Source organism: Balearica regulorum, chromosome W, assembly GCF_011004875.1.
Source record: "Balearica regulorum gibbericeps isolate bBalReg1 chromosome W, bBalReg1.pri, whole genome shotgun sequence".
Classification (NCBI taxonomy): Eukaryota; Metazoa; Chordata; class Aves; order Gruiformes; family Gruidae; genus Balearica; species Balearica regulorum.
In genome coordinates, this window is record NC_046219.1 from 1,780,010 (window position 1) to 1,805,920 (window position 25,911).

The window sequence follows — 25,911 nt, forward strand, 5'->3', positions numbered from 1 at the left end:
GGGTTGGGATAAGGACAGTTTAATAGGATAGCAAAGGAAGAGGAAAATAAGAGCAACAGTACTTAGAATATACAAATGGGTGATACACAATGCAATTTCTCATCCAACAACCGACTGTACACTCAGACCATCACAGAGCCGCGTCACTCCTCCCCAACTAGCCCTCTTTTATGCTGAGCATCATGTCATATGGTATGGAATACCTCTTTGGCTAGTTTGGGTCACCTGTCCTGGCTGTGTCCTGTCCTAGCTTCTTGTGAACCTAGCCAAAACTAGGACACCTTGTTTAAAAGGTATTTCTTTAAGCAATGTCTTCAGACTGAAGCCCTAAACATCATTAGATATATAGGTCTCAAAGCTATGAAATAAGAAATCATCATATTTCCTATAGCATGCTTTATCAAGAGATTTCAACTTCCAGTGCTAATGTATTCATGTTTCACCCCTTGCTAGCGTTAAGTGAGCTAAATCAGAAATCGATCCAGATGAAAACTAATGAGAAAAAAATAAGAGACTAGTTTCCTTTTTCTCTGATCTGAATCTGGGTCTTGCAAATGCCCAAGTCAGGATTGAACAGACAGGGCTGCACAGTTGCACAGGCTTGGGGCACACTAAAGCAATCAAGTAATCCAAGTCTCAAAATTATGTTTATTTAAAAACAGAAAAAAACCACAACCTTCCAAAATGAAGGAATATGAATAGTTTCACAAGACACGTTGTTATTTTCATGTGCAGATGTACTATTTGTCAAGCATTCTTTGGCTTTGTGTAGAAACCTAAAACATTTTGCAACATGTGCCTTAGCATAGTCCCCAGGAGGGTCTGCTCCATAATCTTGCCAGGCACGGAGGTGAGACTGACTGGCCTGTAGTTCCCTGGGTCTTTCTTTTTTCCCTTCTTAAAAATGGGGGTTATGTTCCCCCTCTTCCAGTCAGTGGGAACTTCACCAGACTGCCATGACTTCTCAAATATGATTGAGAGTGGCCTGGCCACTTCATCTGCCAGTTCCCTCAAGACCCACGGATGCAACTCATCAGGTCCCATGGACTTGTGCACCTTCAGGTTCCTTAGATATTCTTGAACCTGATCTTCTCCTACAGTGGGTGGTTCTTCATTCTCCCAGTCCCTGCCTTTGCCTTCTGTGACCTGGGCAGTGTGGCTAGAGCACTTGCCAGTGAAGACTGAGGCAAAGAAGTCGTTGAGTACCTGAGCCTTCTCTATATCGCAGGTAATTAGGTCTCACATTTCATCTGGAAAGGGCTCACATTTTCCCTCATCCTCCTTTTACCACTGACATACCTATAGAAGCTTTTCTTGTTGCCCTTGACATCCCTGGCCAGATTTAATTCTCTCAGGGCTTTGGCTTTCCTAACCTGATCCCTGGCTGCTTGGACAGTTTCTCTGTATTCTTATCAGGCTACCTGCCCTTGCTTCCACCCTCTGTAGGCTTCCTTTTTTTGTTTGACTTTGCCCAGGAGCTCCTTGTTCATCCATGCCGGCCTCTTGGTGTTTTTGCTTGACTTCATCTTTGTTGGGATGCATCGCTCCTGAGCTTGGAGGAGGTGACCCTTGAATATTAGCCAGCTGTCTTGGGCCCCTCTTCCCTCCGGGGCTTTGTCCCATGGTATTCTACCAAGCAGGTCCCTGAAGAGGCCAAAGTCTGCTCTCCTGAAGTCCAGGGTAGTGAGCTTGCTGTGTGCCCTCCTCGCTGCCCTGAGGATCTTGAACTCCACCATTTTGTGGTCACTGCAGCCAAGGCTGCCCTTGAACTTGACATCCCCTACCAGGCCCTCCTTGTTGGTGAGAACAAGGTGCAACATGGCACCTCTCCTCATTGGCTCCTCTGTCACTTAGAGAAGCAAGTTATCATCAACACATTCCAGGAACTTCCTGGATTGCTTGTGCCCTGCTGTGTTGCCCCTCCAACAGGTATCAGGGTGGTTGAAGTCCCCCATGAGGACCAGGGCTTGTGCATGTGAAGCTGCTCCTATCTGCCTATAGAGGGCTTCATCCGCTCAGTGTCCCTGGTCAGGTGGCCTGTAGCAGACCCCTACTATGATGTCCCCTGTCCCTGCCCTCCCTTTAATCCTGCCCCATAGGCTCTCAGTCAGCTCCTCCTCCATCCCCAGGTGGAGGTCCATGCACTCCAGCTGGTCATTGACATAGAGGGCAACATCCCCTCCTTCTCTCCCCTGCCTGTCCTTCCTAAAGAACCTGTATCCTTCCATCCCAACACTCCAGTCATAGGAGCCATCCCACCACATCTCAGTGATGCCAATAAGATCATAGCCCTGCAGGTATGTGCACGTCTCCAATTCCTCTTGTTGTTCCCCATGCTACATGCGTTTTCATAGAGGCATTGAAGTTGGGCCTCCGATGAGGCTAACTTATTGGCTGGAGTGGCTGGAATTCCTTTGAGGTACTTCACCAGTGTTTCCCTGTTGGTTCCTATTACCTCAGGAGCCCCTAGACTTCAAGTGTGCTCAACTTGTTATAGATTTGTGTTGCAATTGGTCTTTTCCCATCTCAATATATCTTATGTTTCATTGAAACAACTTGATGGATCTCACCAGTCTGGGAGTGGTCTTACAGTCTAGCCTTTAATTCATTAACTCCTTTTGGTCCTAGCATGCAGCATACTTGATGCCTTAGCTCCTGCTTCTTCCTGAGGTGATTAAAGTAGTAAAATTTCAGTAATTCATCATCATGTGCTTTCCCCCTAAAAGTAATGTCTTGCAAGGATTTGAGGTATCACAGGAGCATTTTAATGTGACTGACAGCATTGTGTTTCCAACCTGTAATTCAAGGACCACTGCATACAGGCAGAGTGATTCTGACCGCATTGTCACCTTCTTTCATTGTTTACATGAGAGTGTTTATAGGACTTTATATTTAATGATATTGAGGGGTCTTGCAAGATTAAAATAGCCTTTATGGATTTTTTTAACAGAGTCAGTTGCCGAAGGGAGCTACTCTGGTGCCGGCCCGACCTGCAGCGGAGCAGCAGATCTAGGCACACAGGGGGTTTTCCTGACTTTCCTGAGGCAGGGAAACGCCAGGGGAGCGGAAGAGACCCGCCACGAGGTGGCAGCTCTCGCAGGAACCGCTGACGAGACCTGGGCGTTGCCAGAGCAACAGTGCTCACCCCCACGCCTACAAAAAGCAGCCCAGGGAGCACTAGCGACCCGGAGCGCGGCGAACAGAGCAGGCAGAGAGTGGTGAGTCAGCCAGAGCGTGGCGCTGCAGTTTGCGCGGGAGGGCGCCCAGGGATGGCCTAGTCACTCTAACTGCTCAAGAGGTGAGTCCATTGGTGGTCATCACCCCCTCAGAAGGAGTTTAGCCATGGCACCCACCCAGCAGAAAGCTCTAACCTCTGTGCTTACCAGAAGGGATGTGGCAACCCAGACAGAGCTACCACAAAAACATGCAGCCACCCAGCTCTCAGGCTGCAGAGAATGTCAGAGCCTGTCACTGGTAGCGGATGGCAGTAGTGAGATGGGCTGTGTGAGGTGTGACCAGGTGAATGATCTGCTCAGCCTGGTGGCAGAGCTATGTGAAGAAGTGGAAAGATTAAGGAGCATCAGAGAGGCTGAGAAAGAGATAGACTGGTGGAGCTATGCTCTGCCCTCCCTGAGACAGAAACAGGGATAACCAACAGACAAAAACCAAGGTGAAGGGGACCCTGTATCCTCCCCTTGCCAGGCAGAAGGCAGTAGCTTAAAAGGGAGGAGTGAATGGAAGCAAGTCGATGCTTGGTGTGGCAGACGAACCTTCTCCTCCTCACCCACCTTGCCTTCCCAAGTGCCCCTGTACAACAGGTATGAGGCTCTGGCTGTGGAAGGCCACTCAAAGAAGGATATGGACGATAGTTGAGCTACACCAGAGGTAGCACCAAGGCCAGAAAGGCCTGCACCCCATATCATGACCATTCCCACAAAGAAGAAAAGGGGGGTTATAGCTATAGGTGACTCCCTTCTGAGGGGTACAGAGGGCTCAATATGCAGTGCAGAACCTCCTCTCAGAGAAGTCTGCTGCCTCCCTGGAGCGCATGTTAAGGACATTACAAGGAAACTCCCCAGCCTGGTACAGCCCTCTGACTACTATCCACTACTGCTCCTCCATGTGGGTGGGGATGAAGCTGAGACATGTAATGCAAAAGCAATCAAAAGAGACTTCAGGGTCTTGGGACAGTCACTGAAGGGATCTGGAGCGCAGGTAATTTTTTCCTCCCTCCTTCCATTTGCGGGTGGTGGTGTTGGGAGGAACAGATGGACACAGTCCATAAACACATGGCTCCGTGGCTGGTGTCATCACCACAACTTTGGGGTTTTTGACAATGGGATGGCCTACCGTGGCAGATGCACCCGCCCCAACAAAGCCCGTGGGGAAAACCTTCCTGCCGCAGTGTGAATTATGCCCACAGGGCAGTGGCTGTTTCAGTTGACAGGTGACAAAGCTGAGGTCTTTGGCCAGTCAGAGACCTACGTGACCATATATGACCATAGGTCAGATTCAAATTGGGTATAAATGGAGCCCTGCGAGAGAGCCATTTTGAGTCTGTCTCCCTCAGAGCAGCGAGTCTGCAGTCAAAGGCTCTCCCTGTGGGTTGGGATGCCACCTACGGTTCATCTTCTGTACAGATTGAGAGACCTCATCTTACATGGGTGAGTGATTTTGCACATTTTGGGTCATCAACCATAAACCTTAGGAGCTCTTAAGTCAGCGGTGTAGTACTAACATCTCGACTAACATCCTGAACCTGTGGATTGTTAATGTCTGTTGGAGCCTCAGAGTGGTTTCAGTTAGAATAAAACTTAGTTTGATTTTTTTTTTCCTTCCATCTTGTAAAATAAATCTCATTTTTTTAGTTTAACTGGCCTGGCCTGGTTTGTGAGGTTCCGTGACATTTTAAATTGACGTAGTCGGCAGGATGTCTATAGAGTAGTTATTATGGAAGCACGGCTGTAGTCTTTCTCCCTCAGGTTTAGACTGGGCAAAGGCGAAGTGGTCCGACCCCGTAGTGGTTGTGGAGAGGATAGAACAATGTCGTGGAAATAGTCGAAATGGCAAAAGTAAAGGAACTATGTGTGCCATCCTAGGCGCCTGCTTGATTCAAGCACAGGAACAAAATAATGATTGCAAAAGATTAGCTACAGACAATCTGAAGAAACAGCTAGAAATAGATTGTTTGAAAGGAGAATTGCAAAGAGAAAGAGAGCAGACACATCTGTTGCAACAAAAAATTGAACTAATGCTAGCACAAGCGAAAAAATCCCTCAGTATTTTCCAAATCCAAAAATTAATTGTGGGCGCAGACCCTGAGGATTGGGATGGGGATATCTGGGGAGACCCTGATGAAAATAGCTCCAAGGAAATGAAGGAATTGGAGGAAAGGGACGTACGACCTCTTATTAAAACAGAGAGGGACATGGGTCTGCAAGGAAAAACGCTTGCAGGTCTAAAGAGATACGTCACCTTATCTGAACCTCTGACCCTTGATACCCCCATGCATCCATACCAGCCTGGCGACCATGTCTACATAAAGACTTGGAACTCTGAACCACTAAAGGAAAAGTGGAAAGGCCCCTTCCAGATTCTTTTGACAACCTACACAGCAATCAAGGTTGAAGGAATTGAACCATGGATCCACTATCCCCGAGTTAAGAAAGCCCCCTTGGATCAGTGGCAAGTAACTACGGAAGGGCCTCTAAAAATCAAATTGAATCGGGTTTGAAAAAGTATGTCAAGTATGTATAAGATGTCTTGCTCTGTTGGGACAGGTATGGTCCTGTTCTGGGTATTATTAGCAGTTCCTTTGCTCTCCAGTCAAGGGAACCAACAGGAGCTATGGTCTCAAGCACATAAACAACATACTGGTATAATGGGGAATGTAGGCAAAGCTACCTTACTGACAGTGGTAATACATGGAACTGAGATGTTTTTAGAAAATGAATGGGGCTTGGAGGATGGCCATTGTGGGAAAATTCCCATAATTAAGGGGAAAGTAGGGAAAGAAATTAAAATAGGATGCAGAATGATAAATGGATCTACACATCAGAGGGCAAATAAGATCACTGTACATAAGGCCACATCTTGTATAGGAGAAGGTCAAATTACAACCCAATGTATTTCTAGTACCTTAGATTGTTGGCACAATTTTACTTTGGTACAATCTGTGTACGTAATCTGCTTAGGCGTCCGTGATCAATTGGTGGCATTAACATTTAAATTTAAGATAAACGTTATCGAACCTAGCATGACACGATCCCCTAGTCTAAGCCTTCCCACAACATCTGGGCCTGTGCCAACAGGACCCTCTGGACTGACTCCATTTACTTTTAGCATTTGTCCATATGTTGTTAAAAATGTGGGACAACAACAAATCTTACTAAATTAATTTTATTCCCTTAAAAGGGTAGAGTTGTCCATACAAATCAATATCGTCAAACTAAAATCCTCATGTTCCCCATTCTTGAACACAGCCCATACTGGATGGCTGGCCTGGTTACGTGGGCGGACTCCCACCTCTCATAGAACACAAAGAGATCTAAATGGCACTTTGGGAACAGGAATGGGAATATTGAACAGTATAGATGCTGAAGTCCTCGCCAATAAGTTAGCTGCTGCCACTAAGGACGTGCAAGGATTACAACATCCTCTTCGATCTCCCCTTTCAGCTTTAGGGGCAAATCAGTGGCTGTTACCAGATATATTGCCTCAATGGAAACAAATTAATGAAAATGACCATGAGATAATCCTGGAGGGCCTGGGCACTGGCCAAAGTAATATCTCGTTAGCTCTTAGCTGTATTCAAGCCCAACTATGGGTCCAGTCGGTGGCATCAGCAATCATTAGAGAAGGGGAAGAAGGGGTCTTACCTAGTGAAGTCCGTAAAGTCATTTGGGATAACGCAAATGAATTTGGAAAAGAATTCCAGTCTTGGTGGCAGTTAGTGAATTTCACCTACAATCCCACCAACCATAGTGCCACAGCATTTGTACTGACTATATGAAATGCTTCAATACATACCCCTATAGAAATGAATTTAACACTTGTGAGAGAACTTTTACATCATCAAGACCTACAGGAAATTTTGCAGAAAGCTCATGAAAACGGACAGAAAACATTGATAACCATCCACCACGATACTGAGAAAATCCATCAGGTGTTGGAAAGAGTGAAGGAAGATGGGGAGCATAAGTGGTGGGATACTCTGTTTGGATGATCGCCTAATGCTACTGGACTATTGAACAAAATGTTGCATCCGGTTATTGTATTGCTTTTGCTTGTCTTATTAGGCTTTGTTTTAACTACAGTTTTGTATATTAAGCTTTGGATAATGATGAAGCGCTTGATACAGCTCACAATGTTTGCTAGAAGTACTGCTAATACATCTACTGATTTACATATGGCTCTGATAGAAAAAGGTGAAGGTGAAACTTATAAGAATCTGAAAGGATCTGAAAAGTTTCAAAAGGGGGGAATTGTAGCCAAAAAGAAAGGCCTGTAACGAAGGCCTGCTTATATTACTGTGGTGGGTTGACCCTGGCTGAGGGCCAGGTGCCCACCAGAGCCGCTCTATCACTCCCCTCTTTCATTAGACAGGGGAGAAAAGGTACAATGAAAAAAAAAAAAACTTACGGGTCGAGATAAGGACAGGGAGAGATCATTCTCTAATTATCATCACGAGCAAAACAGACTGAACTTAGAGAGGGAATTCATCTTATTTATTACTAAGCAAAACAGAGTAGAGGAATGAGAAATAAAACCAAATCTTAAAAACACCTCGCCCCACCCCTCCCATCTTCCCGGGCTCAACTTCACTCCCGGCTTCAACCTCCGCCCCCCTCAGCAGCACAGGGGGACGGGGAGTGGGGGTTACGGTCAGTTCCTCACGCGGTGTTTCTGCCGCTTCTTCCTCCTCTGGGGGAGGACTCCTCTCATCATTCCCCTGCTCCAGCATGGAGTCCCTCTCACGGGAGACAGTCCTTCACGGCCTTCTCCAACGTGAGTCTCCTCCACGGGGTGCAGACCTTCAGGAGCAAACTGCTCCAGCGTGGGTCCCCCACGGGGTCACAAGTCCTGTCAGCAAACCTGCTCTGGCGTGGGCTCCTCTCTCCACGGGTCCACAGGTCCTGCCAGGAGCTTGCTCCAGCGCGGGCTTCCCACGGGGTCACAGCCTCCTTCAGGTGTCTCCACCTGCTCCGGCGTGGGGTCCTCCACGGGCTGCAGGTGGAATCTCTACACCCCCTCATCCTTCCTCCATGGGCTGGACGGGGACAGCCTGCTTCACCATGGTCTTCACCATGGGCTGCAGGGGGATCTTGCTCCGGCGCCTGGAGCACCTCCTCCCCCTCCTTCTTCACTGACCTTGGTGTCTGCAGATGTTCTTACATCTTGTCACTCCTCTCTCTGGCTGCAAAAGCTCTCTCTAACTGTTTTTCTCTTTCTTAAATATGTTATCACAGAGGCGCTGATTGGCTTGGCCTTGGCCAGGGGCGGGTCCGTCTTTGAGCCAGCTGGCACTGGCTCTATCAGACACAGGGGAAGCTTCTAGCAGCTTCTCACAGAAGCCACCCCTGTAGCCCCCCCGCTACCAAAACCTTGCCACACAAAACCAACACAATTATACATAATAAGAAAATGAATCAAAGAAAGTTCACTCAATAGCCAATGTGACTATTAAGCCGGTATCCTTTATTGCAGCGCTGGGAGTCGCACCGGGATATTTCCACGAACGTGCGTCTCCACGAGAAACAAATTGTTCGTGATTTATATTACAAAAGAGTTTACATATTCATTAGGTTTCCAATAAATTTCATACATATTCATTATTATTCCGGGAACTCCTGAATATATGCTAATGTCCTGATACGCCTGCGCAGTTTCTTTCTCAGGTGGTCGTCAGGGGTTGTCCTCCTCAAATCTTCCTCTTTCTCCTCTTCTTCAGTGTACACAGCTGGGTGACCTCTTCTCCGTTTTGCAAGCTCAGCAACCTTGTTATCCATCCTGCCCAGATGGTCCCAGGCTTGTTGGCATGTTGGGCCTCCCTTTATCAGGTTGCCTCAAACTTTGTGTCTTTTTCTAGTTCATACCCAAGGACTATTCCCTAATTTACGGCTTCTCTTATCCTGTTTCTGCATTCCAACTATTTTATTAATTGCTTTCTTTTGTACTGGAGCATGAGACAGGCGAAGCCTGAGTTTGTGGGGCCTGACTCAAGTATTGCCAAGTTATATTCTTTTTTTTTTTTTTTTAAATTGTTCTACGCTAATTAGATTCCCCTATTCAAAAATGTAGCCAAGAAGAAAGGCCTGTAATGAAGGCCTACTTGTATTATATGTGATAAGAAACTCTTCATTGTTACTTTAGGTAGAAGGCTAACAATTCTTAGAATGAGCACCTGCTACACATCATGAGAAAAAGGAGGGGCTACAAGACACTTCAAGGTCCTTATGTACATACTTTGCAGAAAGGGAGGACATTAATTGCCTCCAGCCACATCCTTATCTTCCTGAGGCGTATAGCAAACAATTACCAACACTGAAATACTGAGAAACTAGGGGAAAGGTAATTTGGGCCAGGGTCCCCACGACCACCGACCCATAAGCCCCCTACCCAAATTATACCACCTACTCAAAAGATAGAGGCGGAGAAAGGAACTGAGCATGTGTTCTAGTTTGCATACTAGGCGAAGAAATATGAACCAATTATTGGAACGGGGAGTGTACCACTTTGTAATCTTTGTAACATTTGTGTATAAATATGACAAGAGAACCAGCATTAGGTGTGCCTGATTTGAGGAACTATCCTCCTGACACCCAGCGCTGCAATAAAGGAAATCCCTGCTTCTTAATGCTAAATTGGTGTTAAGGAGTTTTCTTTCATTCCCGAATTTTGGTGACACCAACAACATCAACAGGTTTCACTATATTTCCAAGCCAGTCATGGACTGGCAGTTGGTGGTCTACCACAGGTTCTGACATAATAGGTATCACCTATATATAATTCTGATATCTACCTCTCCTTAGAGTGCTTGATGGGCACAGAAAGTCAAAAGAGTTGAATCATGCATAGTAAATTATGCCAGATACAGCTGTGAACAGGTATTAGGCTCTTTCTCCCTTACAAGTATCTGTAGCAATACCGTTGGTGGCTTTGCCGCGCCATCTGTAGCCTGACCACGCTGTCCCGCTAGCGACCTGGATGAGGGGCTGCACAAACCGCCTGTGGTGCTCTGCCTGCCTTCCGCAGAGCCTAACGGGCCGGGCCCCCAATCACCCGCACTATCGTCGCCCTTTGGTTACTCTGCTCTTTAACAAGCAAGAGCAATAGGCACCGGAGTTCAGTGGCGAGAAGCCGAGGGCAGGACGGTGGCTCTGGGAACACAGTCCACAGGCGCGAGCTGCGGGTATTCACCTTCGCCTCCCCTCAACGGTCTCAGCCTCCTGCGGTTCCCCCCTCCTCCCCCCGGAAGCTAATCGCGTCCTCCCTCCTAGCCGAGGAACAGAAGCAGCAGCGCCTCTTCCTTCACTTACTAGCCACCAGTCACAGAGCGTCACTAAGGGACGGTGAGGGCCCAGATTGGTTGATGGAGGAGAAGTGAGCCTGGCGTTGATTCGCTAGCTCCGCTTATGTAATACTGGTGGGGTCGTGATCTCTGCCGTGGTGGAGGAGCTTGGTAGGTCCTGCGTATGGTACAGCGCTATAGGTCGTGACTATGCTCCGGGAGTGTCGTCGCTGGGGTGGGATGTGGCTATACTCCGCAGTGTCTTGCCTACCGGCGAGGGAGCTGGGACATGGGGGGGGGGGGGGGGAAGAGAAGGAGGAGCGGCGGCAGCGGCAGGTAGGCCCCGCGAGCTGATTTATCTGCAGGCCGAGTGCACTCGATGCAGTTCGCGCTTTCATCTGAGGGTGTAGCAGCGGCGGTGCTGGGAATAGTTGAGGGTGTTTCTTGCCTGGTGGCCGATCTGCCTTGGCGTAGCTGGTAGCGTGGTGGGTGCGGAGTTCCGCACCCGTCTGAGGGGCTGCTGTCGGGCCCAGGCCCTGCGTTGGGTCGAGTGGGCCCTCGGGCATAGGAGGCCCGGGCTTGGCGGCATCCTCGGGAATGAAGAGAGAGAAACGGCTAAGTCAGTTCGGTTCCTGCTGTGCCTGCCCCCGCCAGTACCTGGGGTGCCTGGCCTCAGAGTTTCAGCTCCCTTGCTTTGCTCCCGGTGTACCAAGGCACACCGGCTGGGCTATAACTGTTGCGCGGGGCGGGGGCGCCTGCCCCAGTCACTCCTTGAAGCTTTATGATGTGTGGCTCCCCTCAAATAAATGGGTAAATAAACCCCTTAAGACTTTTTTAACTTCGAATATAGATTTAGAGGCTGTGTAGATAGGGACATTTTGGCGTTACTGTGTTGGCTTTCTTATTCATGTCCCTTTTTTGAATCTGCTATAAGTAAATATTTTTTTTTCTGTTTATGGGTTTGGCATTTAAGAATACAAAATGCTCACATGTTTGGTATGTGAGGACAAAAGATATAGAAAGGCATTAAAGGTACCTTTTTATGTTGGAACATGCTTCTGTTTTGTTTAAACTTATGTGAACATACACACTTGGAAGTGACTCATCCCATGTGAACATCTGTGTGTGTGTTTTTTTTATTTTTTATATAAGTTAGCCGGTTTGCTGACTTTCTAAATGCAGTGAGAAAGAATATCTTCCAGATACTTAACTTTTCCCCATTTTGTAACAAACCTATGCAAAGTGACTTGGATATTCTGCTATATCTTAATGTAGCTTCTTTTAACAAGTTGCAATGTAAGAAAAACCTAGGCAACATCTGAAACTTTTTGATTTAAGGTCAAAAGAATTTGCTGGATATTACTTTAATTATTGCACACATTGTTATATATGATAAAGGTATATTGTCTAGAAAGGAAGTGACTGATGCATTTTGCTATATGTGCGTTAGCCTTTGGAAGACTCAAGAAGGTGGAAAGTTCATACTTCTAAACAGTTCACAGTCAAAGCAAATTGTAATTAATGGATATACCATAGGTTGAGTTACCATAATGATTATTGTTGGTGAGATGCATATGTTGTGCATTTCTCCTTTTATGAATTCCTTTTTAATGTGTTTGTAGCAGATTATCAGTCCCATTAAAAGTTTAGAGTAAACCTTTGTGGAATGTTAACCCCAAAATAGTTGAGCTTTCAAAGATACTTCTTTGAAAGCTCAAGATTGTCTTATATATACAAGGTTACTTTTAAACTGAGCAAAGGCTTCGTTAATTATCACCAAGATGCTTCCCTGCTTTCCTACAACTATAACTTCTTGTCACAACTGAATCCTTCAAAAGAAGGTGGATCTTCAGTTGATATTTGGATTATCAATGTATAAAGTGATCAGCTGCCACTTATTGATGTTTTTTTGAGCTATCAGTAGGGTGAAGGAAGGTATGTTGCTTTCTCTGCCTGAAGGCAGCTGGCAGTGAGCCTGGAGTTGTTCCATACAAGGGTGAATTAGCTGCATGAAGTCATCCCTTCATAGGGAGGAGTCTTTTTCAGTGTGTGAGAAGTGGGTATAGGAAAAGGAAGGGGAATTCTTTTGTTTGGCGGTGGGGGGAGGAGCAGCAGCAGCAAGAGAAGAAAGGTTATGCTGATTCCAGCAGAAAGTAAACTGCTATGTGCTTTTATCTTAAGAGAAAAGACTTCCCACTTAATACTGTCTTAATTATAGTGTTGGTTTATTTACATTATAAAAATGGTTTTAGAGAACTTAATAAGGGAGAATTATTATGTAGGAGAGACATGGGAATTGTTGAATATTCACCATTTTGTTAAGGAATAAAAAGATCTAAAATACTGTGTATGTAAATATGCTGCAAGTTTCTGCTCTGTAACATTTGCATTAGGTCACTGCAGTATTTCTGCAGCAAGATTTATTTTGGAAACTTTTGTTAATAGTGAAGTAATGGAATTCTTAGCTTTGTTTCCAGGGTGTGAGGAAAAGATACTCTCTTTTCAAGAGCTTCATATGTGTGATGGTACATGGTATATAGAAAGTTTTAGAAGTAGTTCTTAGAAAGCAGCAAGGGTGCTTCTGAAATGTCATCTTAGAAAGCAGCAAGGGTGCTCCTGAAATGTCATTTTTTTTTTTTTTATAATCAACTTAATGTGATGGGGAATTTGGATTCTTGTCATCTGTATTGGGTTTGCATGGCAAGGTGTTGGTAGCAGGGGGGCTACAGGAGTGGCTTCTGCAAGAAGTTGTTAGAAGCTTCCCCTATGTCCAATAGAGTCAATGCCAGCTGGCTCAAAGATGAACCCGCTGCTGGCCAAGGCCAAGCTTAATCAGCAACAGTGGTAGTGCCTCTGGGATAAAAATATTGAGGAAGGAAAAAAACCCAATCCTAGGAGCAGCATTTGCAGCCAGAGAGGAGTGAGAATATGTGAGAGAAACAACTCTGCAGACACCAAGGTCAGTGCAGAAGGAGGGGGAGGAGGTACTCCAGGCACCAGAGCAGAGATCCCCCTGCAGCCTGTGGTGAAGACCATGGTGAAGCAGGCTGTCCCCCTGCAGCCCATGGAGGAAGGATGAGGGGGTGTAGAGATTCCACCTGCAGCCCGTGGAGGACCCCACGCTGGAGCAGGTGGAGGCACCTGAATGAGGCTGTGACCCTGTGGGAAGCCTATGCTGGAGCAGGCTCCTGGCAGGACCTGTGGACCCATGGAGAGAGGAGCCCACACCAGAGCAGGTTTGCTGGCAGGACTTGTGACCCCGTGGGGGACCCATGCTGGAGGAGTCTGCTCCTGAAGGACTGCACTCCTGGATAGAGAGCTATGCTGGAGGAGTTTGTGAAGGACTGTAGCCCGTGGGAAGGACTCACATTGGAGAAGTTTGTGGAGGACTGACTCCTGTGAGAGGGACCCCATGCTGGAGCAGGGGAAGAGTGTGAGGAGTCCTCCCCCTGAGGAGGAAGGACTGGCAGAGTCAATGTGTGATGAACTGATCACAACCCCCATTCCCTGTGCTGCTGGGGGGGAGGAGGTAGAGAAAACTGGGAGTAAAGTTGAGTCTGAGAGGAAGGGAGAGGTGGGGGAGGAATTTTAAGAATTGGTTTTATTTCTCATTACTCTGTTTTGCTTGATAATAAGATGAGTTTTTTCTAAGTTGAGTCTGTTTTGCTCATGATGGTAATAGGTGAACGATCTCTCCCTGTCCTTATCTCGACCCTCGAGTCTGTTATATTTTCTCCCCCCTGTCCAGTTGAGAAGGGGGAGTGATAGAGCAGTTTTGGTGGGCACCTGGCCTCCAGCCAGGGTCAACCCACCACATCATCTCTCATAATAAAATCAGATTTGATGTTATGACTTCAAATTTTTTTCATATTATGGTTTTGGAAGCTATTTATGTTAACATGAGGAGCTGAAATATTAAGAAATTAAGCATCAAAATAAAAGACCATAATTAAGACCTAATGAAAAAGCAGTTACCTTTTAAGTAGGGACAACCTGTGAAAAATTTGTGATTTGCTTAGCCTTATGTAAGAGCTCTTCTGTAGAAGCAGAAATACAGTTCAGCGTAGTATTAAACTGCATTAATGATGAGCCTTTTTTTCCCCTGAAATTGCCTGTTGAGGAAATTGGAGACATTGACAAACAAAAACTGTCCCTTCTTACATATGTGATAGTATAGTTTTTAGTGAAGAATGGTGTGTTTCTTCTCTGTGTGCAGAGAGCAGAAAATACAGTTTGCCTGTGTTAAGTGGCTCCAATCAGTAATTTGATTTAATAAATGGAATTTTCAGACAGGGGCATCTTACCACATGCAGTTCTTTAACATTTGCTTAAAACTTGAGCATCTTTAGGTGTTAGTGGTAATGTGCCTTTCACTTTCATGAGTCTATCTGAACCTGAAAAGGGGGAAGAAAGTGTTCCTGTCCAGTGGTGTTCTGAGAACATATCCAGAGAAAATATCCATATATATTGATGCCAGATATTGTTTCTTTGAATGCTGGCCTTGTGAAATGCACTTGTGCTTTTTAAGAGTATTCTAACTACAGATTGCATGGACCTTGTCTATTAATCTGGTAATTCTTCTTACAGTTTTAGCTTCAAGTAAGTGACAATGTGATCTGTATTGATTTCACTTAATTTCTATATATAATTAAAAGTATTGGGTTTTAGGCTATAGACAGTTAAGTGGGTTAGATCTTGATACTTGTTTACCACTTTGCCTCTGCAATATTGGAGCATTTGAGATTAGCTAAATTTGGCTAATGCAGTAAAAGACAATAAAAAATGGTTCTAGAAATACATTCACAACAAGAGAGCTAGGGAGAATCTCCATCCTTTATTGGATGCAGGGGGAAATGTAGTGACAAAGGCTGAGGAAAAGGCTAATGTATTTAATGCCTTCTTTGCCTCAGTCTTTAGCCATAAGACCAGTTGTTCAGGGGGCTGGGTACCCGGAGAACTGGAAGACAGGGAGCAGAATGAAGCCCCCATAATCCAAGGGGAAATGGTTAGCAATCTGCTACACCACTTAGATACACACAAGTCTATATGAGGCTGGATGGGATCCACCCAAGGGTACTGAGGGAGCTGGCAGAAGTGCTCACTGAGCCACTCTCCATCATTTATCAGCAGTCCTGGTTAACTGGGGAGGTCCCAGATGACTGGAGGCTTGCCAATGTGATGCCTATCCACAAGAAGGGCCAGAAGGAGGATCTGGGGAACTACAGGCCTGTCAGAATGACCTTGGTGCTGGGGAAGGTTATGGAGCAGATCATCTTCAGTGCCATCACATGACACGTACAGGACAACCAGGTGATCAGGCCCAGTCAGCATGGGTTTATAAAAGGCAGGTTCTGCTTGACTAACCTGATCTCCTTCTATGACAAGGTGACTCAGTGGATGAGGGAAAAGGCTGTGGATGTTGTCTACCTAGACTTTACTAAAGCCTTTGACACTGTTTCCCACAGCATTCTCCTGGAGAAACTGGCTGCTCGTGGCTTGTATGGGCGTATGCTTCGCTGGGTAAAAAATTGGCTGGATGGCCCGGCCCAAAGAATTGTGGTGAATGGAGTTAAATCCAGTTCACAGATTCACAGACTGGTAGGGGTTGGAAGGGACCTCTGGAGATCTAGTCCAACCTCCCTGCTAGAGCAGGATCACCTAGAGCAGGTTGCACAGGATTGCATCTAGGTGGGTTTCGAATATCTCCAAAGAAGGAGACTCCACAACCTCTCTGGGCAGCCTGTTCCAGTGCTCAGTCACCCTCAGAGTAAAGAAGTTTTTCCTCATATTCAGATGGAACTTCCTGTTTTCCAGTTTGTGTCCATTGCCCAGTTGGCAGCCAGTTGCAAGCAGTGTTCCCCAGGGCTCAATATTGGGGCAAACTCTCTTTAATATCTTCATCAATGATCTGGGCAAGGGGATTGAGTGCACTCTCAGTAAGATTGCAGATGACACCAAGTTGTACAGGACTGTTGAACTGCTTGAGGGTAGGAAGGCTCTACAGAGGGATCTCGACAGGCTGGATTGATGGGCTGAAGCCAATTGTATGAGATTCAACAAGGCTCCTTATGAAATTTTTTTGCAAGACTGTTTCTAAAATTTAATTCCAAAAATATTAGCATTAATACATCTAATGATAGAGACCATCCTTTATAAATAGAGCAAATATAAATTTAGCGTTGTTCTTTGACAGAGCTCTTAACCATGAGTAAGAATTCTGAATATGATGCTTTTGAAGTTAAGAGCGTATGAAAGCTTGTGACAGCAAGATCTAGGGTTACTCATATAACCTTCCTTTGTCTCAATTGTGTTACATTGTGTTGGGTTTGCGTGGCAATGTTTTGGTAGCGGGGGGGGCTACAGGGGTGGCTTCTGTGAGAAGCTGCTAGAAGCTTCCCCTGTGTCTGATAGAGCCAATGCCAGCCGGCTCCAAGACAGACCCGCCGCTGGCCAAGGCCGAGCCAATCAGCGCCTCTGTGATAACATATTTAAGAAAGAGAAAAACAGTTAGAGAGCGCTTTTGCAGCCGGAGAGAGAGGAGTGAGAAGATGTAAGAAACTCTGCAGACACCGAGGTCAGTGCAGAAGGAGGGGGAGGAGGTGCTCCAGGTGCCAGAGCAAAGATCCCCCTGCAGCCCATGGAGGAAGGATGAGGGGGTGTAGAGATTCCACCTGCAGCCCGTGGAGGACCCCACGCCGGAGCAGGTGGAGACACCTGAAGGAGGCTGTGGCCCGTGGGAAGCCTGTGCTGGAGCAAGCTCCTGGCAGGACCTGTGGAGAGAGGAGCCCACGCCAGAGCAGGTTTGCTGGCAGGACTTGTGACCCCGTGGGGGACCCACGCTGGAGCAGTTTGCTCCTGAAGGTCTGCGCCCTGTGGGAGAGACCCATGCTGGAGCAGTTCGTGAAGGACTGTAGCCCATGGGAGAGACCCATGTTGGAGAAGTTCGTGAAGAACTGTCTCCCATGAGAGGGACCCCACGCTGGAGCAGGGGAACGATGAGAGGAGTCCTCCCCCTGAGGATGAAGCAGCAGCAGAAACACTGTGTGATGAACTGACCGTAACCCCCACTCCCTGTCCCCCTGTGCTGCTGAGGGGGGCGGAGGTTGAAGCCGGGAGTGAAGTTAAGCCCAGGAAGAAGGGAGGGGTGGGGGGAGGTGTTTTAAGATTTGGTTTTATTTCTCATTCCTCTACTCTGTTTTGCTTAGTAATAAATTAGATGAATTCCCTCTCTATGTTCAGTCTGTTTTGCTCGTGATGATAATTAGAGAATGATCTCTCCCTGTCCTTATCTCGACCCATAAGTTTTTTTTGTTGTACTTTTTTCTCCCATGTGTAATGAAGGAGGGGAGTGATAGAGTGGCTCTGGTGGGCACCTGGCCCTCAGCCAGGGTCAACCCACCACATACATTCGTAATAACAATGTTATTTTTATTTTCTTTATAGGATCATGAGGCTTTGGGCAACGTGGTCTAGTGGAGGGTGTCCATGCCCATAGCAGGGTGGTTGGAACTAGATGATCTTTAAGGTCCCTTCCAACCCAAACCATTATATGATTCTATGATCATGGTTTCTGTAGTTGTATAACATAGCTTGTGTTCTGAGAATAAATATGCAGTGAATGAGGCTTATCTCAGTAATGCTCTGGAAGAGCTGAGGCAGGAAACGGCAGGAAGAGAAGAAATGGTTTTGGGAGCAAGGGTACTCTGGAGATCAAGTGATTATGCTGCTGTTACCATGACGTATCATTATCTGATAGTCAGCTTTCAAGCTGTAGATGCTGATTTGCAGAAATTCTGTGTGGTAACTGAAGCCAATTATATCTTTGTTCTAGATGTTTAATATGTTAAAAATGCTAGGCACGCAGTCTGACTTTAAGCCTTGCAAATTAGTTATACAGTATTAGCTGGTACAATGTTGACATGAATTTCTGTCTCTTAGTTAGCTACATAGAATAAGAGTATTAGTTCTGCTTCACCTCTTGGACTGTCAGTGTCATGGTTTAGCCTCAGCTGGTAGCTGAGCACCATGTGGCTGCTCGCTCACCCTTCCCCCCTGGCAGGATATGGAGGAGAGTAGGAAGAAAATGGTAAACCTTGTGGGTTGGGATAAGGACAGTTTACTGGGACAGCAAAGGGAGAGGGAAATAACAGTACATAACAGAATATACAAAACTGGTGATAGAGAATGCAGTTTCTCACCTGAGGACTGTAGAACTCAGACCGCATGCTCAGATCTGTCTGGAAACTGGACTGTCCCTGAGCTGTGTGTCCTGGAGCCATGCCGCCCCTCCTCAACTAGCCCCCTTTTATGCTGAGCATGACATCACATGGTATGGAATACCCCCTTTGGCTAGTTTGGGTCACCTGTCCTGGCTGTGTCCTATCCCAGCTTCTGGTGAAAATTAACTCTATCCTAGCTGAACCCAGGACATTATCCACCCCTTATTCTATACCATCTATGTCATGCCCAGATCCTGCACTTCCCAATTAATCACCACCATTTTCTCTGTGTTTGAGATATATGTGCATATATACACAGATATCATTCCCTTAGTCTATAGGCCATCCCCAAAGTCTGTGATTTTGGGCTCCATCTGTCCTAACACTCTTTCAGGGCAGGAGAGATGGTGTGTCCTGTTGGATTGTTGCATGCTGGATCCGGAGCACGTGACTGGTGTATCTGGCATGGTCCATGCTCATGGTCTGTGCACTGAAGATGTTATTTTTCAAGGAAATTGCTGGGCGTTGGTGGCTGAGGCCAGTTCTAGTTCCATCATTGCTGCACTTTGCTCGGTTTCATCAAAGTTGATCCTTCATTAATTTGGGTGATTCTTACTGTAATACTATTGATACAGCATATAGCAATTCTAGCAATGATAATGTATAATGACAGGGTTATTTGGCAATTAACATAATAAAAATTAATTTATTGGCTATTCTCACCCAAAATCAAATCCACTTGAGGTATACATCAGAGTGTCCCATGCTTCTGCCTCACCCACCAGGTCCTTGAGCAAAAGCAATCCCATGGATGGCTTTCCTTTTGTCTGAAACATGGCTAACCCAGTCTGTCTTCCCCAGCATGTTCTTCATGCATGCTACGGGGACTTTATCTCCTTCTACAGGGCGTGGAAGTTTTGGGCAGGGACAGGTGTTTGATAGACCCCCTAGTGTTAACTAATGAGGTGGCCTTTGCTAAATGTGCATCCCAGTGTTTGAGGGTCCCACCACCCATTGCTCTCAGGGTAGTCTTTAGCAGTCCATTGTACCTTTTGATTTTCCCAGAGGCTGGTGCATGGTAGGGGATGTGATACACCCACTCAATGCCATGCTCTTTGGCCCAGGTGTCTATGAGGTTGTTCCGGAAATGAGTGCCGTTGTCTGACTCAATTCTTTCTGGGGTGCCATGTTGCCACAGGACTTGCTTTTCAAGACCCAGGACAGTGTTCTGGGCGGTGGCATGGGGCACAGGGTATGTTTGCAGCCATCTGGTGGTTGTTTCCAGCATTGTAAGTACATGGCACTTGCCTTGGCAGGTTTGTGGGAGTGTGATGTAATCAATCTGCCAGGCCTCCCCATATTTATATTTCAGCCATCGCCCTCCATACCACAGAGGCTTTAACCGCTTGGCTTGCTTGATTGCAGTGCATGTTTCACATTCATGGATGACCTGTGAGATGGCGTCCATGGTCAAGTCCACCCCTCGATCACGGGCCCATCTATATGTCGCATCTCTTCCTTGATGGCCTGAGGTGTCATGAGCCCAAAGAGCTATAAATAATTCACCCTTATGTTGCCAGTCCAGATCCACCTGAGCCACTTCAATCTTAGCAGCCTGATCCACCTGCTGGTTGTTTTGATGTTCCTCAGCAGTGGCCCGACTCTTGAGTACGTGGTCATCTAGGTGACATATTTTTACACCCACCTTCTCTAGCTGGGCAGCAATACCTTGCCACAATGGGGCAGCCCAGATGGGTTTGCCTCTGCGCTGCCAGTTGCTCTGCTTCCATTGCTGTAACCACCCCCACAGGGCATTGGCCACCATCCATGAGTCAGTACAGAGGCAGAGCATCGGCCACGTTTCTCATTCTGGAATGTCTAAAGCCAGCTGGATGGCTTTCACCTCTGCAAACTGGCTCAATTCACCTTCTCCTTCAGCAGCTTCTGCAACTCATCGTGTAGGACTCCATACAGCGGCCTTCCACCTCTCATGCTTTCCCACAATGCAACAGGACCCATCAGTGAACAGAGCGTATGGCTTCTCACTTTCTGGTAGTTTATGTTGTGGGGCTGCCTCAGAGTGTTTCACCTCCTCCTCTGGTGCCATTCTGAAATCTTTGCCTTCTGGCCAGTTTGTGATCACTTGCGGAATTCCTGGATTAATTTTCTAACCCCGAACAAGACCTGAAACACATTGAGGAGATATAGCGATAGGAGTATGCTGGCTTGAACATCCCAAGGGTGTTCAAAGTTCTCAAAAGCTGTTGTAACCAGCCTGAAGGAAAAAGGGGAGGTGAAAGAGTGGGAGAAGTTATCCCTCCCCCTGTCTTACCCATAGGTTGGGTGCAATTATTAATCAGCTCTCAGAGATGTTGTCTGAGGTACGGAGATGACAGTAAGGCCCCATACAAATACCAGCCTAACCTCATGACCAGTGTTGATGTTATATCATAAGTTGCTATTACACAGTATAGCAAAATGAGAATCCTGATCCCTCTCCCAGAGGTGATGAACAGTGCCACAAGGAATACATACAGCAAGTAAGGTTTTACATACCACAGATATGTGAACAAACAAAACATCATTGTGACCTGTGACTGTTTAAATAACATTATAAATACTTATCGTAACTTTGTTTTTTTAACACACACTGGTCAGGTCTGTCATTACCTCAACCCTTTGTGCCCCACGTTGGGCATCAAAAAGGACTGTTGTGGTTTAGCCCCAGTCAGCACCTAAGCACCATGTGGCTGGTTGCTCACTCCTATCCACTACTGTGCTGGGATGGGAAGGAGAATCTGAACACGAAGGTAAACCTTGTGGGTTGGGATAAGGACAGTTTACTAGGACACCAAAGGGAGAGGAAAATAACAATAGTACTTAGAATATACAAAATGAGTGATACCCAATGCAGTTTCTCACCTGATGACCGTACAGCTCAGACTGCACACTCAGACCTGTCCTGAAGCTGGACCGTTCCCCAAACCACACATCCTAGAGCCACGCCGCCCCTCCCTGACTAGCCCCCTTTTATGCTGAGCATGACATCATATGGTATGGAATACCCCCTTTGGCTAGTTTGGGTCACCTGTCCTGGCTGTGTCCTGTCCCAGCTTTTGGTAAAAATTAACTCTATCCTAGCCAAACCCAGGACAGTTAGGAAGATAAATCTATTAATGTTTTTGAAGCACTTTGTTAATTTAAGTGGCAATGAAAAGCATATGAAGAAATTAATACTTCTCTGTTCTAAAGAGCTAAGGCTTGTCTGGAGTGCAGGAATTGGTGAAAAAGCAATGTACGGCTTATGTGTGTGCTGCGGTGTAGAGCTGTAATTGTAGTTTATGTAAGTACCTCTTTGAAGTTGATTAGCATGGGGATAAGTTTTAGATGGATACACAGAAAGTGGGGCTCAGCCAACAGGGCAAAAACCTATGTAAGTCTTTGGAAATTGCTCGTGTATGTGGATTCAGCTCTTCTGTGATGTGGCTGCACGCATATCGGAAGCAAGTGTTTTAAAGCTAGCTCAGGCATGTCTTTGACTTGCGCTTGTGCTGTAGGAATTCATACAGTAATATTCAATATTTCTTATCTGATTATCGAATAATGTCCCTTTTGTGCAATGAGATGGAGTTCCTTTAGGGGCAAATGGTATGAAATTAAGGACTCTCTTATGATGTGTGTATCTAGGGGATCAATGTAAGGTTGCATGGGGAACCTGATTTGAGACATCTTCTAACTTTTGGGAGGTTGAATCTGAAACTTTTACCGCAATATTTAGGAACAAACTACCTAGTCATCTTCCAGTTATCCATTTCTCTGAGATCAATGCTCTTAGGACTTAACACTGGAATCAAATATTTTGAGTCACTAGGACTAGTCACTTAGAGTTAGGGAGTGTGGTGGGTTGGCTCCAGCCAACAACTAAGCAATGACCAGCCGCACATTCACTTTCCCTGTAGTGAGATGGGGATAGAATTGGAAGAGCAAAAGCAAGAAAAACTTGTGGGTTGGGATAAATACAGTTTAATAAGTGAAGGGGGAAGGGGGAGAGGGGCAGAACAAGTGATGCAAAGGCAATCGCTTGCCACCTCTCAAAAGCAGACCAATGTCCGACCAGTTTCTGAGCAAGGGCTACTGTGGAAAAACTACCCTCCATTTTTATTGCTGAACATGATGTTATATGGCATGGAATATATCGCTTTGGTCAGTTTGGGTCAGCTACCCCAGCTGTGTCCTGTCCCCAGCTCACTGGCAGGGCAGCATGAGAAACAGAAGGCATTGATACTATGGAAGCACTGTTCAGCAATAGCTAAAACATCAGTGTGTTATCAACACTGTTTTGGTCACAAATCCAAAACATAGCACCATACAGGCTGCTATGAAGAAAATTAATTCTATCCCAGCCAGACCCAGTACATGTAGGTACTATTATACTACTATATTTTACAGATGGGAAACTGGAAGCTACAAACTGAGATTAAGCTGACAGTTCAAAGTAATGTGGAGGACCTGAGATTTCTTCAAGTCATAGGTTGATGTTTGAAACTGTTTTGACCCTCCTTTCAGTTGGTTTCCAAGTGGTATATATAAGGTAATACTTAATCTTATGATTATTTCAGAGTTTAAACATTAATAGTTGCCCCGTGTAACACAAGTTTTTCTTTTGATATGTTTCTCATGAATCTTGTTCTACTTACAGATGTGGTGAAGAATCTATCTTGTCACCTGTGTGGTATAGACTGCCTTAAAAAATGGGGTTTGGAAGTGACCTGAAGTATTCTCATGATGCTTTATTAAAACTGCAAGACTGGGAACTACGACTGCTGGAAACAGTGAAGAAATTTATGGTAATGCGAGTAAAAAGTGATAAGGAATATGCTTCCACTTTACAAAATCTTTGTAATCAAATAGATAAAGAGAATACTTGTCAACTGGATTATATCAGCAATGTGTCCAAGGTAAGAAAATCCATAGAAATCAACGGGGTTGGGTTTTTTCATTAGTTTAGGGTTTTTGTTTGTTTTTTGTAAGTAACAAAGTCCAGCAATTTTTTTTAAAATTTTTTTCCAGTGACCTACTAAAATGTGTCACAATAAATATTACTCTCCTGGCTGCTTTGTGAAGTGACTCTGTCTTACGTTCTGTCTACTTTATTTAGAGGAAAATGGGAAAGATAGTATATGGAATGACAACTGGCTCAGCTCAAAATAGTGTTTCTGTTTGATTCCTGTTGATTCAGGCTTTTGAGAATTACTCTTGCCAAAGTTTTTAAAATAAGCTCCTTTTAGTCCCTCAGTAGAATATGCAAAGGTCAAGTTCCAGTCTTGCTTTAAGAAAAATGAACTAAACCAGGATCCTGAATTTTGAAATTCAGTATTTTAGGTTCCTGGCTTGTCTGCTATTTTGTTTAGCATACTCTGTTTTCAAAACATCATTTGTGACAGAAATAGAAAAATGCTAGGAAACCAAGGCAAAGCCTATCATTCCAACTGTTATTCACACCATAGTATATTTTTGTGAAAACAAAGCATTAATTCAGGATGTTTCTCATAATTGTAGATTTGTTTAAACATAATTTCATACCCAATTTAAAATAACTGTCCTGACTTTTTATGAAGGTAAGGCTGTCCTCCCCCTAAATGATTAATCATCACATTTAGAGGAAGTACAATGAAGGTAAAAATGACTTCATAGAATGGTTTGGGTTGGAAGGGACCTCAAAGATCATCTAGTTCCAACCCCCCTGCCATGGGCAGGGACACCCTCCACTAGACCAGATTGGTCAAAGCCCCATCCAACCTGGCCTTGAACACTTCCAGGGCCTTAAACTTCCCTATTTCACTTGTCAGTAAGCTTCACTCCTGACTTGCATTCCTTCCTGACTAAAGAAAACAATTCTGTTTTAATGGCTTATTCAGTTCTTAGCCCTTTTGCTGTAGCAGTGGTTACACAGTCATTTCAGTGTGGCATAAATCCTGATCTCCTACTCTGCAGGAAAACATATTTTTTGGTCAGCTTAAATTTTAGACAAAGTGGTTCTTAACTGGCTTATGAAGTTGCTGCTTGAACACTAGCCTTTTATGTATGAGCATGACATATCATGCTCATAGGAGTAGGAACATAACTACTCCTTGTGCATCAATCTAGATTTATACTGGATTAAAGTGGTGGTTTGTGTGATTTGAAAGCTACGCTGGTATAGCTAGCCTGTTTGAGCTGTCCCAAAAGTATAACCACATAGTGTTTAGCTTAAATTCCATCCCTCCCCAGTAATTATTGTATTTTTAAATTGATGCTCTGCCTCTTTTCATATGTGGGTTTTAATGGTGTGTTTTGGTGTATTTAGAATGCTTTTCACCCAGTTATGTTTTTCATGCACAGTTTGTTATAGGCTTTGTTATCTAAGCTGTGATGATTTTGGTAAACTGATTCAAACAGTTTCTGCTTAATGGCAGAAGTCAGATATATTCTTTGGGGTCCATCAGTATAAAATATGTGACATAGAAAACTCAAAGTTTCATATAGATTTATTGATGATATAGTTAGTAATTCTTGCTACTGCTGCCCCAGTAGAATTGCTCTTATGTGCTAGCAAAACTGTCCTGCAGTCACTTTAGGCAGTGAAACTGAGTGTGACTTAAGGCTAGAATAATAAAGGAGCATAGATATTAGAGTATTGAGCATTGCAGTCTTTAAGCTTTGTGGCTAGCTCAGTCTAGTACAATTTACACCAGTAACATGGGCGTCTTTTGTGAGTGTCATGGTTTTGCCCCAGCTGGTAACTAAGCAGCACACAGCTGCTTGCTCACCCCTCCCCAACCAAGGGGATGGGGAGGAGAATGGAAAAAAACAAAACCCAGCAACCAAACAATTCATGGGTTGAGATAAAGACAATTTAATAGGATAATAAAGGAAGATGACGATAATAATAAATATATAAAACAAGTGATTCACAAATGCAGTTGCTTACCACATGTACAAAAACCACTGATGCCCAGTCTGTTTCTGAGCAGTGATCCTGCCTCCCAGCTGGCTTCCCCAGTTAGATATTAAGTATGACATTATATGGTAGGGAATACCCTTAGGCTAGTCTAGCTCAGCTGTCCTGGTTATGCTCTCCCAGCTTCTTGTGCACCTAGTGGGGCATGAGAGGCTGAAAAGTCCTTGACTTAGTGTAGACAC

At 45.3% G+C, this 25,911-nt stretch overlaps 1 protein-coding gene and 1 long non-coding RNA gene across 5 annotated transcripts in view; one reads left to right on the forward strand and one right to left on the reverse strand.

Moving 5' to 3' along the window:
* The window catches only part of LOC142599232 (uncharacterized), a 537,129-nt gene that overhangs the window by 268,444 nt on the left and 242,774 nt on the right, over positions 1–25,911 (reverse strand). The gene's annotated exons all lie outside the window — the stretch shown is intronic.
* LOC142599161 (tyrosine-protein kinase Fer-like) overlaps positions 23,443–25,911 on the forward strand; it is a 278,954-nt gene continuing 276,485 nt past the window's right edge. For 3 of the 4 annotated variants that reach the window (XM_075738920.1, XM_075738922.1, XM_075738923.1), the window contains exon 1: positions 23,481–23,687. In XM_075738920.1, the coding sequence (XP_075595035.1) occupies positions 23,481–23,687 (207 nt within the window). Of the gene's footprint in view, positions 23,688–25,911 lie in introns of all 4 variants that reach the window. The other variant, XM_075738921.1, reaches the window with a different exon arrangement.